At 54.2% G+C, this 20,190-nt stretch overlaps 9 protein-coding genes across 9 annotated transcripts; 4 read left to right on the forward strand and 5 right to left on the reverse strand.

Annotated features, from left to right (window-relative positions):
* Window positions 1-512: 512 nt before the first annotated feature.
* On the reverse strand, window positions 513-1,847 carry PG994_013248 (RIO1 family protein; the record flags this gene model as incomplete). Its single annotated transcript, XM_066864657.1, has 3 exons — window positions 513-854; window positions 910-1,707; window positions 1,785-1,847. 3 exons carry the CDS (start codon window positions 1,845-1,847, stop codon window positions 513-515), a joined length of 1,203 nt encoding a protein of 400 aa, XP_066709618.1.
* A 714-nt stretch (window positions 1,848-2,561) lies between these two features.
* On the forward strand, window positions 2,562-5,444 carry PG994_013249 (26S proteasome regulatory subunit rpn-1; the record flags this gene model as incomplete). The annotated part of the gene is made up of 4 exons (XM_066864658.1): window positions 2,562-2,697; window positions 2,756-2,826; window positions 2,882-5,365; window positions 5,418-5,444. The coding sequence occupies 4 exons, from the start codon at window positions 2,562-2,564 to the stop codon at window positions 5,442-5,444; spliced, it is 2,718 nt and encodes a 905-aa protein (XP_066709619.1).
* Window positions 5,445-5,880: 436 nt separating this feature from the next.
* Window positions 5,881-7,830, reverse strand: PG994_013250 (Ph signal transduction protein; the record flags this gene model as incomplete). The annotated part of the gene is made up of 1 exon (XM_066864659.1): window positions 5,881-7,830. The coding sequence occupies one exon, from the start codon at window positions 7,828-7,830 to the stop codon at window positions 5,881-5,883; it is 1,950 nt and encodes a 649-aa protein (XP_066709620.1).
* A 1,156-nt stretch (window positions 7,831-8,986) lies between these two features.
* PG994_013251 (uncharacterized protein) lies at window positions 8,987-9,818 on the reverse strand (the record flags this gene model as incomplete). The annotated part of the gene is made up of 3 exons (XM_066864660.1): window positions 8,987-9,088; window positions 9,151-9,451; window positions 9,535-9,818. The coding sequence occupies 3 exons, from the start codon at window positions 9,816-9,818 to the stop codon at window positions 8,987-8,989; spliced, it is 687 nt and encodes a 228-aa protein (XP_066709621.1).
* A 1,063-nt stretch (window positions 9,819-10,881) lies between these two features.
* PG994_013252 (uncharacterized protein) lies at window positions 10,882-11,268 on the forward strand (the record flags this gene model as incomplete). Its single annotated transcript, XM_066864661.1, has 1 exon — window positions 10,882-11,268. One exon carries the CDS (start codon window positions 10,882-10,884, stop codon window positions 11,266-11,268), a length of 387 nt encoding a protein of 128 aa, XP_066709622.1.
* A 40-nt stretch (window positions 11,269-11,308) lies between these two features.
* On the forward strand, window positions 11,309-12,913 carry PG994_013253 (uncharacterized protein; the record flags this gene model as incomplete). Its single annotated transcript, XM_066864662.1, has 1 exon — window positions 11,309-12,913. One exon carries the CDS (start codon window positions 11,309-11,311, stop codon window positions 12,911-12,913), a length of 1,605 nt encoding a protein of 534 aa, XP_066709623.1.
* A 580-nt stretch (window positions 12,914-13,493) lies between these two features.
* Window positions 13,494-15,110, forward strand: PG994_013254 (TRM-domain-containing protein; the record flags this gene model as incomplete). The annotated part of the gene is made up of 1 exon (XM_066864663.1): window positions 13,494-15,110. One exon carries the CDS (start codon window positions 13,494-13,496, stop codon window positions 15,108-15,110), a length of 1,617 nt encoding a protein of 538 aa, XP_066709624.1.
* An 860-nt stretch (window positions 15,111-15,970) lies between these two features.
* On the reverse strand, window positions 15,971-16,608 carry PG994_013255 (uncharacterized protein; the record flags this gene model as incomplete). Its single annotated transcript, XM_066864664.1, has 2 exons — window positions 15,971-15,993; window positions 16,059-16,608. The coding sequence occupies 2 exons, from the start codon at window positions 16,606-16,608 to the stop codon at window positions 15,971-15,973; spliced, it is 573 nt and encodes a 190-aa protein (XP_066709625.1).
* A 2,301-nt stretch (window positions 16,609-18,909) lies between these two features.
* On the reverse strand, window positions 18,910-19,877 carry PG994_013256 (uncharacterized protein; the record flags this gene model as incomplete). Its single annotated transcript, XM_066864665.1, has 2 exons — window positions 18,910-19,221; window positions 19,299-19,877. The coding sequence occupies 2 exons, from the start codon at window positions 19,875-19,877 to the stop codon at window positions 18,910-18,912; spliced, it is 891 nt and encodes a 296-aa protein (XP_066709626.1).
* Between the last annotated feature and the right edge of the window lie 313 nt (window positions 19,878-20,190).

A 20,190-nucleotide genomic window follows, 5' to 3' on the forward strand; every position in this document is an offset into this window, starting at 1 on the left:
TAGGGTTTTTGGCAGCACTGTTTCCTTTTTTTGTACCATACATTACTTGACCCTTCTTTGACTGATATTTGTGGATGCTGTTGGCATCTTCCTTATTCATTCAGGAGGTTTTCACTTCGGTTCATCATACATACAAGGCTCAGGGAAAGGGTTCACTGTATCTGAATGATGATGGTATCATCTCTATGTTGTTCCCGCTGCAGTCTAGTCTACCCGGGGCAGTAGTAGCTAGATGATCTTGTTCATAGATCCAAACATCAGAATGGAGTTTTTGTTTGCACTATTAAGATACGATGTCTTCCCGTTGCAATCTGGCTGTGCACAATTTTTCTAGTTTGCCATAAATAATTTGGCATGCTCTTTTACGCCCAAAGACCTGATCTCTGGAGATGTATTCTAATGGCAAAATACATATATGTTCTGTAGACCAAGTCCGCCATAGGATAAACGTCCTTGATTGAGATATGTAGTTGGGGGGTATCAAATGGCGTCCAATCTTACATGCAAGCAAGCTATGTCTCGTTGCCTAGGGATAACTTGGAGATCTCTATCCTTCCAGGTTCTCCCTTTGCTTCTGTGCCCGGCCCAGCCTCCTGTACTGCTTTTTCCTGCTCTCTAGACTCGTCCTCTTCGCCTGATACATCACTGTCGCCTTCATCGTCGTCGTCATCCTCTTCCTCCACTGCGTCAGCATCCTCGCCTTCTTCTCCTCTTCGAGCTAGTTGCTCGGCGACCGCGGCTTCCAGATCCTTTAACATCTTCTTAGTGAAACCTGAGGCCTCAACGGCTGCATCCAACCGCCTTGCGCCGTCCTTGCCGACAGTTTTCTTGGCATCTTTGAAATAGGGACCGGGCTGGGTACTGACGAAAATGGAAACGCCGCTCGAAGAAACGCTTGATGCAATTGACGTCGCGGTCGAAATACATCTCGGCGTTGGCGTGTTCCATGGAGACCATCTGAGGAAAGTCAATTAGAACAGGAGTCACCTTGATGGTTTCCTCTTCTGTGCCCTTAGTCTCGTTCCGTGAAGTTGACCGCTCTTCGCGGATTAGTATGTTGAACTCGTTGAAGTCGCCATGGATCAGGCCGTACTTCGCCAAACGTAGAATTAGGCCGATCAAGTCGGCATATAAGCCTGCCGGGTCACCCACTTCGCTGACTTGTCGCAGCGGGAAAGAATCGACAAAAGCCATGACGATAGTATGCCGGCTCTGGGCGATAGGCTCTGGTACATCGAATCCCTCCTCGCGCAAGGCCTTCATGAAGGCGTACTCCTTCATGGCGGCGAGCTTCGACAGGTACATCCAGGAGCCTCCCTGGCCCTGGCCGCGGCTCTTGCGCAGGTAGTCCCGGTTCGACTTGACGGTGCGGAAGCTGATGCGGCCCAGGCGGTGGATCTTGAGGATCTTTTGGGTGCCGGCGTGGTCCGCGACCATCATGATATCGCTCTCCTTGCCGACGCCGACGCGCGTGCCCACGCTGTAGACGACGTTCTGCTGCGCGTAGTGGCGCAGCGCGAGGTAGTCGATGCCGCCGTACGTCAGCCGGTACCCGTCGTACTTGGCCTCCTTGACGCGCCCGATCAGGCTCGTCTTGGCCAGGGCGCTGATGGACTTGGAGACGGACGAGGGGCCGCCGCGGAGCCGCGAGAGCTTCTCGATTACGGCGGTCGGGACGAGATCGTGGTTCTTGGTGCCTTGCTCTACCTGTCCAGAGGGGCGGTCTCGTTAGTATCGAATTGGCGACAGGGGAGAGACAATAACAAAGGGGTTACAATACATACAGCTGCAAGGACCTTCCAGTCCTCCGCCGCGAGATGGCGCATGGCCTTAGTATCCAACTTCATGTTGGGCAGCTGGGTGGTGTTGAATCCTGCTTTGCGAATGAAGTGTCTAGATTGAGTACCGTAGTTATTCTATCGAAGAGTACAATTTTCTGGAGCAGTTTCTAGAACACGTCGACTCACGTTACTTGACTCACGACTTTTCGATCCCCTCCATTCCTTACCCAAAAAGCAACCCCGCGGTACCACCAAAACTTATTGTAATCGATAACGATAAAAAAGATGCAAGAGCTTAGATAAGATGCCGTAGCGGTACTTCGTACGGCCCAGAGGTACGTACCTGATTAGCGATCAGATTCGCATTGTACCAGCCTCAAGCACAGGCCAGGCTAGATTGGCTTGCCCCAAATTGAGGCTGGGTTCTGTCTGTCAAGCCCTCCCACCCAAATCTGTTACGTCGGGTCAGGCAGGCAGGCAGTAGCCTCGCGCGTAATTGCTGTGAGCTAAGTCACCACTCAACCAGTGAGAGCTAACCTAGCCGGAGCTTTGGGAAGCTCGTGTGCAATCAACACTTCATCCATCCATCGTCTTCCATCGCGCACTCGCACCTTATTCCGATACACATCACAGAATTTACAGCCACAGATCAGTGCCTGTATATTCTGTTTGTTCTACTTATACACTTTCCTACTCCATTTCGCCTCTCCCTGGTGAATCGATAGGAAGGCAAATCACCAATCCTCCTACTCAGCCTTTCCACCGCATACTCCTCCCACCATGGCCAAGGATGATGTGCCCAAGTCGGCCGACAAGGGCAAGGGAAAGGCCGTTGCCGACAACAAGGCCGATGAGACCAAGAAGGGCAAGGATGCTCAGGTGAACGGCAAGAAGGATGATGAGAAGATTATAGATTGTATGACGACAACTTGGCGAGTGACTGCTGCGTACGATGAGTGCTAACGGGTTGGCAGCTTCGGAAGAGCTCAGCGAGGAGGATCAACAACTCAAGAACGAACTAGACATGTTGGTCGAGCGCTTGACGGTGCGGTTGATTCCTCTGGTCACCTCGTGATGCATTACTAATTCCCGAGTCGCAGGAGTCTGATGCAACCCTCTACAAGCCCGCCATGGAGGCCATGAAAACCTCCATCAAGACGTCCACATCATCCATGACCGCTGTACCGAAGCCCCTCAAGTTCTTACGGCCACACTACGAGGGTTTGACGAAGCTGTACGAAGATTGGCCCGAGGGCAACGACAAGGCGTCGCTGGCCGATGTGTTATCTGTCATCGGCATGACCTTTTCCGACGAGGACCGACAAGACACCCTTAAGTACCGGCTGTTATCGCCCACAGAAGATATCGGCTCGTGGGGCCACGAATACACGAGACATCTGGCTCTGGAGATCGGAGAGGTCTATGTAAAGCGCATCACAGCTGAGGAGCCAACAAAAGACCTGGTGGACCTCGCACTGGTGCTGGTTCCTCTCTTCTTGAAGAGCAATGCCGAGGCCGATGCGGTTGATCTGATGAGCGAGCTGGAGATTATCGAAGACCTTCCCAACTTCGTCGACGGGGAGACTTACTCTAGAGTGTGTCTCTACCTTGTCAGCATGGTCAACCTCCTTACGTATCCCGACAATGAACAGTTCCTTCGAACAGCACACGACATCTACAAAAGGTACAAGGAGTATACCCAGGCTATGGTAATTGCAATCCGTCTTAACGACCTCGATCTCATCAAGGCCGACTTTGAGAGTGCCCCGGACCCTGCCCTGCAGAAGCAACTGGCTTTCCTTATTGGCCGTCAGAAGATCTGGCTCGATGTGGCCAAGAAGGGCGATGAGAGCCAACAGCAAGATATCGAGGAAGCTCTTTGCAACATCAAACTGGCAGAGTATTTCAAGACCTTGGGCAAGGAATTAAACATCCTCGAGCCCAAGACGACCGAAGACATCTACAAGAGCCACCTGGAGAGCAGTCGCGTTGCTGGCATGACCAACCTGGATTCCGCACGACACAACCTGGCTGCTGCGTTTGTGAACGCTTTTGTGAATGCAGGCTTCGGCAACGATAAGATGATGTTGGTTGAGCAGGACAAGGAGAGCTGGGTGTGGAAGACGAAAGACGAAGGCATGATGTCTACCGTCGCATCTCTCGGCACTCTTCTCATGTGGGATGTTGAAAACGGGTTGGACAAGGTCGACAAGTTTACCTATGCTGACGAGCCTCAAATCCAAGCCGGTGCCATGCTCGCTATTGGTATCATGAACTCAGGTGTTAGGATAGATTCGGAGCCGGCTCTTGCTTTGTTGGGTGACCAGGAGAAACTTGAGAACAAGAGCCCTCTCGTCCGAACAGCCTCCATCATGGGTCTGGGCATGTCCTATGCTGGTTCGCAAAAGGAAGACCTCTGCGAACTCCTGCTGCCCATTATCACGGATTCGAGCCAGGAGATGCAAATTTCATCCATGGCTGCACTGTCCCTGGGCATGGTCTACGTTGGCACCTCTAACCCCGATATTAGCGAGGCTATCGTCACTCTTCTACTTGATGAGGACCGAAAGACACAGCTGACAGACAAGTGGACTCGATTCCTCGCGCTTGGACTGGGTCTGTTGTTCTTTGGTCGTCAGGAGGAGGTTGAGGTCATCCTCGAAACGCTCAAGGCAGTGGACCACCCCATGGCTAGGCCAACCGCACTTTTGGCTGAAATCTGCGCCTGGGCCGGAACAGGTGCTGTGCTCAAGATCCAAGAGCTTCTGCATATTTGCAATGAACATATGGAAGACACGGACGAAAAGAAGGGAGATGAATTGCTGCAGTCGTATGCCGTTCTCGGTATTGCGTTGATTGCGATGGGTGAGGATGTTGGTCAGGAGATGGTGCTCCGTCAGTTCGGACATCTGATGCACTACGGTGAGCCCAACATCCGACGAGCAGTGCCGCTCGCCATGGGTCTCATTAGTCCCAGCAACCCCCAGATGAAGGTATACGACACTTTATCTCGGTACAGTCACGACAATGATAACGATGTGGCCATCAACGCCATTTTCGCCATGGGTCTGTTGGGCGCCGGCACAAACAACGCTCGTCTTGCCCAGCTTCTTCGCCAACTAGCCTCATACTACCACCGGGACCAGGAATCCTTATTCATGGTTCGCATTGCCCAAGGTCTGTTGCACATGGGCAAGGGCACCATGAGCCTCAACCCCTTCCACACGGATCGTCAGGTCCTGTCGCGGGTCAGCACGGCTGGTCTGCTGTCCGTTCTCGTCGCCATGATTGATGCCAAGCAGTTCGTCACGTCGCAGTCCCATTACCTGCTGTACTTACTCGTCACTGCCATGCATCCGCGATTCCTCGTTACTCTCGATGAGAACCTCAAGCCTCTGACGGTCAACGTACGAGTCGGCCAAGCTGTGGATGTTGTTGGACAAGCTGGTCGTCCCAAGACGATCACTGGTTGGCAGACACAGAGCACACCTGTGCTGTTAGCATACGGTGAGCGTGCGGAACTCGAGGATGAGGAGTATATCAGCTTGAGCAGTACGCTCGAAGGCCTGGTAATTCTGCGCAAGGTATGTCCTATAATTTCAGGATTAAAGTGAGACTTAAACTAACTTTTCGCAGAATCCGGATTGGGAAGACGGCAAATAGATGAAGGTTCACCGGATGAGTACACAAGAGTGCGATACTACGGACTTCACGAATAGAAGAGTAACCGGCATGAAGCTATCATCGATATAGCATGAGGAAATCACGTATATTCTAACGTATTTCCAGGCTGAAAAAAGCCAACGAAAAGCTCAATGTACAATTACATAATGAAAGAAAGACGGGGCTAAAGAACTCACATGGCCTTGCTGTAATAGACCGTGAACCTTTTGCAATGTAACCAACCTCGGCCATTTATTCAGCGTCATACCATGCGGCTTTGACACAATTGTACTATGTTGTGCTACGTTACGACGCATGCAAATGATTGCTGTATGAAGTACTTGATATGAATTTCAGGGGTAACCTAGTATGTGGTATGACCTATCTACTCGACTTCATAACCGCCGATCCCTCTGTTGCTACAAGAGCTGTGTCTTTATGATGGCCTCTCCCAGATCAGTACAATCACTGAGTTTAAGTCTGAGACGCCATCCTGGCGGTGCACCGTATCGCTAGGATCCAACCTATCATCGTCGTATTCAAGCGCCGCCCCTGTGCGTTTGACGTACGCCTGCCATACCTCCTTGACGGCCCCTGTTTCGTCCCTTACTATCCTCGAGTCCAGATGTCGCCAAACTCGCTTGACGCCCGTCCATGAGACAGCTTTTTGGTATTTCCTCTCCTGCTTCTGGGCCGCGTCGCTTTCGATCGTGATGCGGCTTGCGAGTCTGACAGCTCCTCCTTCATTGTTGTTATGTTCCATGTTCTTGTTATCGTCGTATGTAATCTCATGGGGCTGTTGCGTGACGAACACAGATGATGTCAACTTCTTCTGGTTGCTGACATGCGACAGCGGCACGACATCGACCCCGTCCGGGTACTCAGCGATGGAGTGGCCGTTCACAAGGACCCAGCCATCGCCGCGGAACAAGAAGCGTTGCAGGAACGACCCCTCGCCCGTGAGCGACGTGACCAGGTGTGCTCCCGACGGAGCGAACCGCTGGTGCCGCTGCCGGTAGTGGTGTAGCGTCAGGGGCCGCAGCCCGCTCTCGTAACCGCCGTCGTCGGCTTCGTCGTCGGGCGTGTAGAGGCTCTGCATGATGCGCAGGCGGCTGCTATGGTGCGCCGTGATGCACCGGTAGAGCCGCTCGTCCCATTGTCCCGTCGTCGTGGCGGCCTCCTCGGCGACGCCACTGCTGGGCTTTTGTTCTATTTGCTGTGATTGGAGCGCACATGGCATCTTCGATATGGCATCGGCCATGGGCCGTGTCACGAACACGGCGCCGCCGCCGTACGTCATGGTCACGTTGCCCCCCTCCGTCGTCGTCCAGTCTGCTTTCTCACTGGGGAGGCCTACGTAGGCGTTTTCCGCCGGGTCGAGCCCCCCCAGTCTCGCGAGCAGCCTATGCATGGAGGGGAAGAAGATATCGTCGTCTACTAGTCCCAAGTACTTCTTCTCCTTCTTCTTTTTCTTCTTATTGTGTTCCACTTCCTTCGATATGTCCTGAGCGTGCATGGCCAGATGCCCCACGAGCTCGAGATAGCTCCACGTGTCGTCGCCATCGGGACTGTTGCCGCCCACGATCCCGTTCCCATCTCCCGCCGAGGAACGCACCTCGGCGTCGATGCCCAGCTCGCGCAGCTTCGAGCTCACGTGGCCCACTTCGGACGTGCTGGCGTGGTGCAGCACGAGTAGGAGCCCGGCGCCGTTGGACCTGCCCCGGCCGTCCGTTAGCCATCGCGCCCAGTCGTGCAGCAGCGAGGCGTTCGACGCTACGAGCCGCGAGTACGAAGTCGCGATGCCGAAGAGGAGCGCCGACGCGTCGACCTGGTCTGGGAGCTCGGGCGGCCCGGGCAGGGGCAGCTTGAGGACTGCCGAGTCTGTGTCTGCGACGACGTATAACAGTGGTTGCTGCTGCTGCGACCCTCTTTTGAGTTCGTTGCGGTTTCCCTCCTCTGCAGCAGCTGCTGCAGGCACCGTTATGGTGGCGAAGCCGTGCCGTGGCCCCAACTTCTTGCGGACGACCGTCATGCTCTCCCGCTTTTGCCGCGTATTGAAACTGGGCTGGATCCGCCGCGCGTGGAACGTGATTTCTTGGGTCAGACCGTGCCGGCTGACCAGGTCCCGGAGATACCTTGCCATCTCTCCTTCGGGGGACGACGATGTCGTGGTGGTCGTCGCTCCTGCCACCACAGCCGCCGCCGCCGGCATCACTTTGCCCTCGGTGTAGTCATATATGCTCCGCTGCGACGACCTCGCCAACCGCGCCCGCCTAGCCATGCGCAGGATAGAAAGCATTACGAAGAAAACCAAGGCCGCGCCCGCAATCTGATGAAACCTGACCCGGTTCCGGCCCCGGCCGCGGGGGCCGATTGATAGGAACATCATGAGAAGCCTTTTCAAGAAGGAGTTATATATCTATATTCATGTATCTCTTTCTCGCTCTTCTCTCTCGTATGTATAGAAATAAGACGAACTAGAATCCCGTTTGTGAGGACGGGCAAAAGGGGGCACTCAAAGAACAACACTAAAACGAGGGTGTTTCCTGTAAAGTGCGCAGCAAACGTGTACAACTCAGGAACCCAATCGATCGACCGACAGGAGTGTCGATCATGAATCAGATTATGTATGCACGCGGATGGTGGTCGCATCAAACCGGGCCTGAGGATGACTTCATGCAGAGCCTTGAGTAATAACGAAGACGCCCATCTATATGATCAAGCGCAGAGCCGCAGTATAGATAAAGATGTTGTGTGGTAATGTAGTAGTTGAGCAAGAGTTGGTAGCGAAAAGGGCGGCACGGGTTGGGATCAATCAATCTATAACATTGCCAACCTGGCCTCGAGCAGTACAGTAGTTTGGCACCAAAGGAACGGCTTCCATGGACGGATGGATGGCTGGGGGCTTGTTGTTGGGCCAGGTATTCAACCGCTGCGCGATGGGACACACCATCTCCCATTTCAAGCATTAGATAGTCGGTGCAGGGAGAGACTGGAGACTCTCATTGGCCATCGGACATGGCATTCCGGCAAAAGGATCCGGGCCTGGCTGCATCGGGGGAGCTTAGCAAGCAGATTGCCTTTGTTGGTGAGCAACCCCTGTTGGACCCCCCTGGATATCTCCCTCACGCTTGAGTCAATTTACTGGGGTTTGTTTCCAACCCCGGACCCCGCACTTCGTACATCGAGATGGATTCATTACCTGGCAAACCTGGTAATGTTGAAATATGTTATACGTGGAGTGTGTGCTCCTTTCGAATTCATCTATGTAACTAATCATATATATGCCATGAGCCCATTATAAAATATATCGTCGTCAGTTTGTAGTCAACAGCGTTCCTATTCATATAAACATTACTCTTCCCGAACAGCCGTACCTATATCTCGTTCGTTCTTCGTTCTTCATTCTTCAGATTAATTCATACCAACGAGACTTTTGCTATACAATGCCTCATCTCGTTGAAAGCCGGAACCCATGCCGTAAGAGCGTCACATAACCGCCTTGCACGCCAGCGCCGCCTCCGTATACGTTCGGATGGTGGCTACTTCTTGAGGCCCAGTTTCGACTTTTGCTGCAAACCACGGAGAGCTGGGGGGATCGTGACGGACGTGGGCGTGTACGAAGCCGGGATGTTGTTTTGGACCTAGAGACAACTCAAGTAAGCCTCACCTTCCGGCGGCGGGCTGGAACGGAAAGATAGCTCACCGTCTGCCTGGCGGCCCGGAACTGGTCGAAGCAGCCGGCCATGACCTCCATGATGTTTTGGTCGGCAGCCGCGAGTCTCGTGTCCATGATCTCCTTAATATGCATTTCGGTTTGATAGAACTCGTTCCGGTCCGAACGGTACCGGTCAGGCAGCCCGCTGTTGTGCATGAGGGCCAGGATGCCGGCGATGCACGTGCAGATGGCGGCTATGATGGTGATGGGCTTCCCATCCTGCTTCGAGAGGGATCCGAGGGCTGTCAAGGAGGCGCTCAAGCCGAGCTGGAGGACCATGAGACACCATCTGCGGAGATCCGTTTGTTAGGCTTGCTTTGAAAACGGGCAAGTATAGGCCAGTACGCTCTCTGTGTGCGTGTCTAGACTCACCGGATGGTGCTGAGTATATGGAACCAGTAGGTGAACTTGGCCTTCTCCCACATAACGTCGCGGTACAGTCCGTCTGGCAAACCCTTGGCGGGCCAGTACCAGCATTTCGGGCGGACCAACGTCTCGCTCTCTTCGTCTTTGAAGCATCCTACTCCTCGGCAGAACTGGAGCCATTCCTCGTGGCTTAGAAGGCGCAGCTCGTCGTGAGCTGTGAAGACCGGCGACGGTGCGCGACTGTCCTTGGGGTCGTTCGGGGGCGGTGTGTCGGGCTTCTGGTCGTCCATTTTGAGGCCTGATGATATAGGTGGCTGTCTAGACGATGGGTAAGTGGCCGTGGACATGTTTGCGAGGAAGTGAATGCGAGGCAAGGCGGTCTGGTCTGCCTTAAGTATTAATCTGTCGAACTTTGGTTCGGCTCCGGTGGATGTTCATCAACCCCACTGTGCTGGTGGTTCTGTGCGCGGCCTCGAGTGAGCACCTACTCTGAGATGTATGAAGAAGTCAGGTCAGCTGCTTGACCGATGTTTGCTGGTTGCACAAGCGAGGCTCGACGTTGGATGCTCCAAATAACCGCGAGGCCGCAAGCGGACTTTCAGCCGGAATGACCTCGAGCATCTGTAGCCCCATTCGGCTGCTGTTGCCTACTGACAGCCAAGTTGACGTGTTTCTGGAACATGTCTTCGAAGGCACTTTCTAAACACTTGTTGTTCAACTGTCTTGGTTAGGCAGGCCTACCTTCCTCATATAGCTGAGGGCGATTGTAAGTCCGCTTGGTATACTCGCGTACCTGCAGGTATATGTAAGTAGTTCTGAAAAGGAGGCGCATGTCAGAACATCCCACATGAGCCGGCTCCCTGTAAGCACAGCCGTCCATAATTGTATTTGAGGATCTTTCGTGATGCATTTGCACATCAAATGGCTACAGCTTGGCGACGCAAAAGAAACACCACATGGTGACAGCTCAAACTGTAAATTCGTAGAACATCGCCTTTTCCCGTTTGGCTATAACGGGTGAACTGTGTAGCCCATGGCCAATCGTATAACACCAAAGTCCCTTCAGCTGACGTGGGACCTGTTCCACAGTGCCACAGTGGGGGATCCCTTGGCTGAGCTAAGACGACGTTTAGGTGGGATGGACGGGGTCGATAAGCCAATCCAGCTCGTGACCGCCCGGCAAAATTTATTCGAGCTGGAAATTTACAGTGTCTGTACTACAGCAAACCCATGAAGCTTGAGTCGCAATTTGGGATGCTGTCGGCCACTTCGTATGCTGCACGACTAATCGCTCGAAGGCGTGTGAGCCCATCAATTAGTCATCAGAAGTGCTTCCTTCAATTCGTACGCAACATGGCCTCCAAGAAGCCCAAAGCTGCATCGGCAGCCATCGACAAGACTCGAGTCGTCCACGACGGACAAGAATACACCGAGGTCAAGGAAGGCTTGGGTCGCATCTTGATTCCCGTCTCCGCCAACGCCGCGACGACCGAGGAAGATGTCCAGGCAGAGGAGGACAGGCAAAAGGTCTTTTACAACCCTATACAGCAGTTCAACCGCGACTTGACCGTGCTTGCCATCAAAGCCTACGGCGAGGAGATTGCCGCCCAGAGGCGTAAAGCTGCCGAGAACAAGCTCAACAAGAAGAAGCGGAAGCGAGCCGACAATGAAGAAACCCGCCCCCCCGAAACAAGAAAAGCCGGCGCAAGATGTTCCCATGGATGGGTCGGCTGCTACTGAGGCGGCTGAGGTTGCTGCGGGCGTTGCCCAAGGAGACCCCATGGATACATCTGAACCCCAGAACGACTCTGTAACGGCAACCGATAAAGCTGCAGCGGAAGAGGTCAACACGGCGAAAGAAACAGGAGTTGATACTACGGGCGAAGCTGCAGGCGCTGCGAATGGGGACCCAAAGGCTGGCGGAAAGGCCCGGCAGAGGAAACCAGATCCTCCCAAATTTACTATCCTAGATGCTCTGTCTGCCACAGGCCTTCGGGCACTACGCTACGTCCAGGAATTACCGTTCGTGACCTCCGTCACCGCGAACGATCTTACAGCTTCGGCAGTCGAAGCCATTCGTCGCAATGCGGAGCACAACGGCATAGCAGACAAGGTCAATGCGACGCAAAGCGACGCGCGAGCCCATATGTACTCGTTGATTGCCCAAGAAGTCACCCAGGAGCATGCCCGGAATCCACACCTTGCCCGTCGTGGAGCCCCTGCGCCGAGCAAGAAGTACGACGTGATTGATCTAGATCCATACGGTACGGCGGCCACCTTTTTCGATGCGGCCGTACATGCTGTACGTGACGACGGGGGCTTGTTGTGTGTGACGTGTACAGACTCTGGAGTATGGGCTTCGCATGGTTATTCCGAAAAGGCCTTTGCACTTTATGGCGGCATCCCGGTTAAGGGGTTCCATTCGCACGAAGCTGGCTTGCGTCTTATACTCAATGGACTTGCTCAGACGGCGGCAAAGCAGGGGCTGGCGATCGAGCCGCTTCTTAGTCTTTCCATCGACTACTACCTTCGTATCTTCGTCCGGATCAAGAAATCGCCTGCCAGCGTCAAGTTCCTGGCTGGAAAAACCATGATCGTCTACAGCTGCGACCAGGGATGTGGGTCTTGGGAAACACAAATGCTTTTGCGCAACAAGAAGGTTTCCAACAACAAGGGTAACAATTTCTTCTACAAACATGGCCTATCTATGGGACCAACAGCGGATTCGCATTGTGCTCACTGTGGCTCGAAGACGCACCTATCTGGACCTATGTATGGCGGCCCTCTGCATAACCGCGAATTCATTCAACGGATCTTGGACGACCTGCCGAATGTGGACAAGACGGTATATGGGACGACTGCAAGAATCGAGGGAATGCTACAGACAGCATTCGAGGAGTTTCTTCCGCCTCCCCCAGATCCGCATGGCCCAATTAAAGATGACGAGCTCGCGGCAATCGAGCCATACCCCTTCTACTTCCACCCAACCACCCTGGCTGGAACGGTCCACAGTATTTGTCCCGATGAGGAGAGCTTCCGCGGCGCCCTGCGCGGCTTGGGCTACGAAGTGACGCGAAGCCACTGCAAGCCCGGAAGTATAAAGACTAATGCGCCTTGGGCGGTGATTTGGCACATCATGAGAGAATGGGTTCGCCAAAAGGCACCAGTGAAGGTCGAGAATATCAAGGAAGGCAGTGCCGCCTACAAGATCCTCCGACTCGGCAAAGATGATTCCGAGAAGACGGATGAAGCTTCGGCTGAGATTGACAAACTCGAGGTGGTCTTCGACAAGGCTGCAGGACAGGACAAAACGAAGAAGAACCTTGTACGATACCAAGTCAACCCCAAGGAGAACTGGGGGCCATTGAGCCGGGCGAGAGGGTAGACGGTCACATCGATAGTCAGCCTCAAAATATAACAAATTTGATACCCACTGGCTATAACGACAGCGGCGCGACGTTCAGGATATCTATCGCCCATACTCACCGGGGTCATATTTACGTGACCTCGAATGCCGCTTTTTGACCGGATATGTGATGGCTACCAGTAGTCGGCCAAGGGATACTGGCGTAAAAGCATCCCGGAGCGTTGTTCGCGGGGCAAAACAATACAGTGGCTGGCTTAGGGCGTTACGAACGCTGCATGCTTACTGCTGCTATCTTGGCGAATGAGGTTCGATAACCGATTTCTACTTAGTATCATTGGGTTTCTCCCACCGCACCGTTAGCTGTGGCTAGTGGGTCACTTGCAAATCCCTTTTAATCCTAGAGGCTTACTTACTCCTTTAAGTACTCGCTCCCCCCAGGTATGTGACTCCAATTCCATAGCGTATTGCGTGCTCGCCAGTCATCCTGGCTCCCCGAATTAAACGCATATATTACCACCAAGAACCGACCGAACTTGGCTTTGTTCCTTGTTGACCGATTGGCATCAAGTGTTCCAGGCCAAAATATATCACAATAAGAATGGGGAGAACAAGTCATGTAGCTCTTTCTGGGCATGGATCCAATAAAGCAGCTGATGACAGCAACAGCTCGTTCAGCCCCGTCAGCCTGGGTGAATCTTCCATAATTTGCATAAAACCACGGGGCGTCTTGTACGATATTTTAAGTCTGAAAGAAGAGACTTCAAGTGATGACTCGGTATCCTTTCGTTTGTCCCACCAGTCAGCGACCGATGTGCCCAAGTCGCTACTTGATAAGTTCCTGGTGGAGGAAGCGCCGGAGCACCTCCGCGCCGCGGACAACCGAAAGGTGCATTTGGTCGTCTCCACAAGCTCTGGCATGGGGCTCGCGCTCGACTTTTATAATTCGGTCTTGCAGCCACTGCTGGGGGGCTTCGGGCTTTCAGCCGCTGTGCCGGGGGATGACGGTGACGGCAAGTCCTCCTCTCTCAACCTGGTAACCACACGAGATGCGCAGAGCATCCGGGAGTTTGCGGCAAGCCTGCCGTTGGGCGTGGAGCACACCGTGGTCCTGATGAGCGGCGACGGGGGCATTATGGAGTCGCTGAACGGCAAGGCGACGGTCGATGATGACGACGAGGATGGACCGGCGATGGTGAGGCTTCGGCCGTTGCCGCTCATCGCCATGCTGCCGCTGGGCACCGGCAACGCCCTGTTCAACTCCCTGCACAAGGGCGTGTACGCGGCCTGCGAGGCAGAGTCGGCGGCGCCCAGCCCGCTCGCCCTCGGGCTGCGTACGCTGTTGCGGGGCCGGAGAGCCCCGCTGCCTTCTTTCCGGGTCGACTTCTCTCCGGGGTCCTGGCAGATAAGCTATAGGGGCGCTGTTGCTACTGTACCAGGGGCAGCGGTGGAAGAGCAGCTCAGCCCCGTGACCCACCTGTACGGCGCCATCGTGGCGTCCTACGGGTTCCACGCCCAGCTGGTCTGGGAGAGCGACACGCCCGCGTACCGAAAGCACGGCGCCAAGCGGTTCGGCATGGTGGCGGCGGAGCTGCTCAAGGAGAGCCATGCGTACCATGCGCGCGTAGAACGTAAACTTCTTCTTCCGCCTTCTTCTGAGGCGGGACAACAGCCCCAGCCGATCGGCCGGCAGGACCGGCACGCCTACGTGCTGGCCACGCTCGTATCCAACCTCGAGCGGACCTTCACCATCTCGCCCGCGAGCCGGCCGCTCGACGGGGCTCTCCGCCTCGTGCACTTTGGCCCCGTCGGCGGCGAGCGGACCATGGAGATCATGACGCAGGCGTACAACGATGGGCAGCATGTAGGCATGAATTGGAAGAGGGCCACGACGGCGGCCGCCGACGAGAACGGCGGCGAGGACAAGGGGAAGGAGGAGGAGGAGGAGGAGGAAGAAGAAGAGGGCGTGGCGTACGAGCAGGTCGGCGAGGTCAGGGTCGTGACGCACGAGGCGGACGCCCGGTGGAGGAAGGTGTGCGTCGACGGGACCATCGTGGAGCTGCCGCTCGAAGGGTCCATGACGGTGCGGACGGAGTCGGCGCCGCACCTGGAGATACTCGTAGACCCATCCGTTTCTACTGCTGCTACTACAGGCTTTTTGAACCAGGTTCAGGGGCGGAGACCGGTCGCAGGGATCTCTTCTACATTCTTGGCTTGAATTTTGGATACATACTTGCGTATCGATCGTACTTACCGGGCAGAGGTTGGAGCCCCAATGTCCATCCCATTATCGCATACTCCTCGCATTTAACATTTAGAGCTTCGAAATCATAAACAAACAACGTTTGACGTAAATATTAACTTCTTCGCAAAGAATGCATAACGCCCAGTTTCTGTGTTCTGGTTCCCGAAAGGAGTGGGAACTTTACGGACATAATTGAACCCCCTTCCCCGCCTCCATTGATCTCGGCGATCGGCTTCAAGTTTCACTGCAGCGATCAAACGTCAATCATCTGTTCTTATGTACCACGAAAAGAAATATGCCGAGAAATTCTGACAGCCAACGACATCTCCTTCTTCTGCAACGAGGGTTAGTTTTGTTTATGTTGCGAAGTCCAGACCAAGCTGAGAATACATTCATTCATCATTGGCCTATTGAGTATATTCAGGATCACGGAAATCGAAGCTGTGACACCAAGACAATAGCAGTGGTCGTATTCTTTTCAATTGTCATGAGAGAAATAGAATAAGATATTAGACATAAGAAACCGCTGTGGTATATTTCATCCACAGAATCAAAACAACCAGGTACTCAGATCACACTCAAAGGTATGCCAACCCCTTAACCCACTCGTGCCCTCCATTACCCCAATTATACCCCTTTTGTCCAATGCTGCGCATCAACTCCTCTGCACCGGACAGTCCATGCCTATCATGGGTTTCAACAGAGAAAGATAAGAATGTTGCGAACATGCCCGTGCCAAGTCCCCTCTCATACTTCCATGATCTATTTTCGGAGCAACGCCGCCTATAATGAGACATAGAGAGAGGAACCCTTTTGTAACCCATATGGGGCGATTACTGGCTTATAACGATGACGTCTGGAGATGGGGAGATGTGATTAGCTTCTTGTCGCTTACGCTAGAGCGGGGGAGGATCAACGTACTGGCGCCCGAGACGACGGCCTGGACCTGGTTTTTGACGTCGGCGTTGATGAATTGCTGCAGGTTGACGCCGCCAAGGTTGTTGATGACGCCGAGGTTGAGCACATTGAGCTGGAGGGCGGCGAGGTCGACGGCGTTGAGGACGCCGAGCTGCTGGAGCTGCTGGAGCTGGACCAGCTGCTGCAGCTGCAGCAGCGTGTTGAGGTCGAGGGCCTGGGCGTTGAAGACGTTGGAGAAGGCGCCGAGGTTCAGGTTCTGCTGGACGGCCAGGGCCGACAGGGCCTGGATGTCGACGTTGTTGACGACATTCAGGTAGGCGACGTCCAGGTTCTTGAAGTTGCCGTTGTTAAGCTGGGCGAGTTCGGCCTGCTTGGCGGCGTCCTGCTTGGCGGCATCCTGGTTCTGCTTGGCGGCATCCTGGTTCTGCTTGGCAGCATCCTGGTTCTGCTTGGCAGCATCCTGGTTCTGCTTGTCGTCACGCGCCGAGACCTGGGCGGGGGCGGCATAGGCAACGGCGCAAAGGGCCGAGACAAGGATGGTGGAGAACTGCATTCTGGCGGTTGATTGGAGGGTTGGTTCTGAGATTATAGAATAGAGGACTTGTAGAGCACAGCTATGGATATGAGTGTGTCAGTTCAAAGGGCTAAAAAGCAGTCGGCTCGGTCTTGTTGGAGACGAACCTCAAAGACTTGATGTCAAGGAATGAATGGTGGATTAAGTAGTGAGAAGCGAAGGAGAACGAGCACAGCTGTAAGTGAGGCGTTAGTAAGATCGACCGCGGAGGGAAGGATGGTGGATGGATGTTGCTTGCCTCAGAAAGAATGAATGGATGAGTTGATTGAGTACCTGGTATTAGACTGATGATGATGAGATGGAAAGAGAGGATATTTCATGAGGCCGTCCAGATCTTATATACCCATCTGAACGGAGGCCATGGGCCGCAGCAGCAGGAGAAGACGGCGGCCGAGGATGCGATGCCAAGCCTGCTTGCGGAGGCAAACATGTTCGGATGCACTTCAAAGAGACGATCCCGTGAGTATCAGATTGACGGTCCTCGGATCGTGCCAGCCAGGTAGACCGTGGGCAGTTTGGGGGAGGAAGGAGAAGGCAGGGGTGTACATGAGTAGGAGCCAAGCTGGGCCGAGAGAGCTGTGAACTTTTTTTTTAGAGGATGCCAAGCGGTTGGACAGGTATAGACCCATGCGTAGATGATGCAAGCTGGTCTACGCAGTATACGCCCCAACGGGTTTAATGGAGGCAGCAAACGATTGTGAAGCGAGAAACGGCTCTTGGCACCACGCCAGTCCCGGCCGGGACAGCAAACGGCTTCTACGGAACTGCTCTTGGCCGAACCAAACGTACGAGGTCGTTTTTGAACATTCATGCCTGATTTCCTGGGCCTAACCATCACTTGTGACTTGAGGATGAAGATGTTCAGCTTGGCAGCAGTGGTTCGTTTGATACGCGCTTGCCGGCTCCAAGAATGAGACCAGCACACCCAGACCCTCGATAGACTCTGGTGGCGGAGTACGAGGAATGAACCGCTCCAGGCCAGGCTTTACATATTGTCACCCTGTCAGCTGCTCTCACGCACTCACTTACCCATGGCCAATGTCGCAGAGCAGGCAGGTACTGAAGAGCGAGGTCGATGGAAGAAGCAGTCTTGGTCAGAACAAGCTTAACCAGCAGCCAGTCATTGCCATCCGAACATTGCGTTGCATCCTGCTGTCATCCCAAGTGCTGCAAGTGCCGTGCCACCGTGCGTGGAATGCAACTCAGACGAACCCGGTACGACCTGAGCTGTGTGCTATTGACAAGGTAGTAGTAGTATAGGAGGCCAAGCAGCAAGGCAGCTGACAGGCATGACATAAGACGAGACGAGATCTGGGCATGAATCACGGAAAGAAATAAGCATAATTGACGGGCTCCTTAGTCGCACAGGACTACTATTACGGTTCACGGTCCGTACGGGGGAGCATGCCCTCGAGACAGAAACATGAGATGTACCCTGTCCAACGGTGCCGCTAGCCCGGCTTGGGTTTAGCGCGCGGCTTTCCTATACTCCGGGGCATCTCTCTGTCAGGCAGCATTGAGCAGGCAAGCCACCACCCACGATCTTCAACAGGTGAAACCGTCGCGAATCCGGCCAGTTATGTCGCACAGAGACATCTCCAAAAATCGGTTCAACGGCTTGGCGGAACCCTCTTGCATCATGCACCGCTGTCTGTGTACAGTGCGGCACCGTGGTGATTAATCCGACCCCCAGCCCGGCTCCCCGCCGATACTCACCGGCATCCAGCAAATCCGAAGCAGTTGCCCGCAATCAAGGGAATGGATATCGGAGGAAGCAATGGAAGGCAGCAACCCGTTTGGCCTGTCTCTTTCCACTTCCACGCTAGTCTATTCAACCCCTGCGAATGTGAATAGCATCAGTGCCACGCCCCGTAATGACCATACCACACGGCTCTGGGCGTCATCGTCAGACCGCTATATGCAACTGGTAGAGTTCGAGAGAAGACTGGGAACTCGACCATAAGCTCACAATCACAGGGGCTCTTCTGCTCTACCACTTTGAGTTCAGTAAACAGTTCATGGAGAAGATGAACCTTGGGACATCAAACTACTCAGTTAAGGGGTCCCTGAAGCAAGCAATTCAAGAATTCCAGGTAAAATTATATTATTATGGTAACCACGATAACTTGGAACAACAACTATATCCCTGAGTACCGAATTGCAACCACAAAATGAGCGGACCATCTAGGTCGCACGCCTTTGACCGTTGAGGGAGATCACCCGACCTCCGTCACCACCCGGATAGTCGGGGCTCCGAACCTCACTGTGAATCCGAGCAGATTAGTGAGCTGCGGCCATCGCGGCGGCGTGGGCGGCGGCGGCCTGTTGCTGAACCTGGGCGGCGGCGGCGTGATCCACAGCGGCCTGGTCAGCGTTGGCATCCTTGTTGGCATCCTTGTTGGCATCCTTGTTGGCATCCTTGTTGGCGGCGTCGTCAGCGTTCGCGTCGTCCTTGTTGGCGGCGTCATCCGCATTCGCATCATTAGCTGCGGCGTCGCCATTGAGCAGAGCTTCGCATTCGGCCTGTGCCTTTTGGACGTCGAGCTGCTGAGCCTGCAGGGCCAGGTTTCCTCGCTTGCGGCGCAGAGAAGTCTATAGAAAACGACCAGTCAGCCAAATTGTGGACCTAAAGGGCGTGAAATGAGAGAGGAAGGGGTGACGGATCTTACCTTCATGATGCTGTTGATTCCACGCTTGATAGCTGCAAGCTCAGGGACGGCAAACCCGAGGATAAGCTGCTCCTGCAGTAGCGCCGCGACGTCCTGGACCTGGACCAAACCAAGGGCCTGAAGCTGCTGGAGTGCCTGGAGTTGCAGCAGCAGGTTGATGGCCTGAGCAATGTTCAGGTTGAAGTCGGCGAGCTGCTGGGCGTTGATGTTGCAGACGCCCAAGAGGAACATCTCCTGGAGGATGTTGTCCTGCAGGCCCTGCTCGATGTTCGCGTCGTCGAGGGCGGCGCCCGAGCCCTCGAGGATCTCGGTGCCGTTGACGTCTTCGGCAACTTGTCCGTCGGAAATCTGCTGGGCCAGCTTGTCCAGGGCTTCCTGGGCCTTCGCTTGGGCGTCCGCCTGAGCTTGAGGATCAGCAGCTGCCTGGCCCTGATTGTCGGCCTGGCCTGGGGCAGCGGCCTGGTCCGTGTTGTTCTGAGCAGCTGCTGGGCCGACTGCCTTGTGATCGACGGGTCCGGCGAAAGCAGGGTTGACAGAGAAAACCAAGCTGGCAAGGATGGAGGCGTTGATGAATTTCATTTTGATGGTGGTATTGAGTGAAAGTATAGGTAGGTGAAAAGGTGATTGGACAAGAAGTCGGCTGGGCTATGTTAGTATATCTTGGAAGCATGCATTTTGGGTCCTGTATAGGAGACTTACCTTCAAAATGAGTGACTGGTAAAGATTGACGGGAAGTGAAAGATGAACGTAGAGAGCACAGCTCGAAAGATTGACAAAGACTCACAGAGACTAGATAGTTGGATGATGGCGATGAGACAAAAATTTCCATTAGAACCGAGAAGCCGGTGTCTTATATATACAAATTCCGTAGACCAGATGGCAGTCATAGATA

This window comes from Apiospora phragmitis (genome assembly GCF_038363925.1).
Source record: "Apiospora phragmitis strain CBS 135458 chromosome Unknown utg000011l:1.0-3236445.0:1.0-3240683.0, whole genome shotgun sequence".
In the NCBI taxonomy this organism is placed as follows: domain Eukaryota; kingdom Fungi; phylum Ascomycota; class Sordariomycetes; order Amphisphaeriales; family Apiosporaceae; genus Apiospora; species Apiospora phragmitis.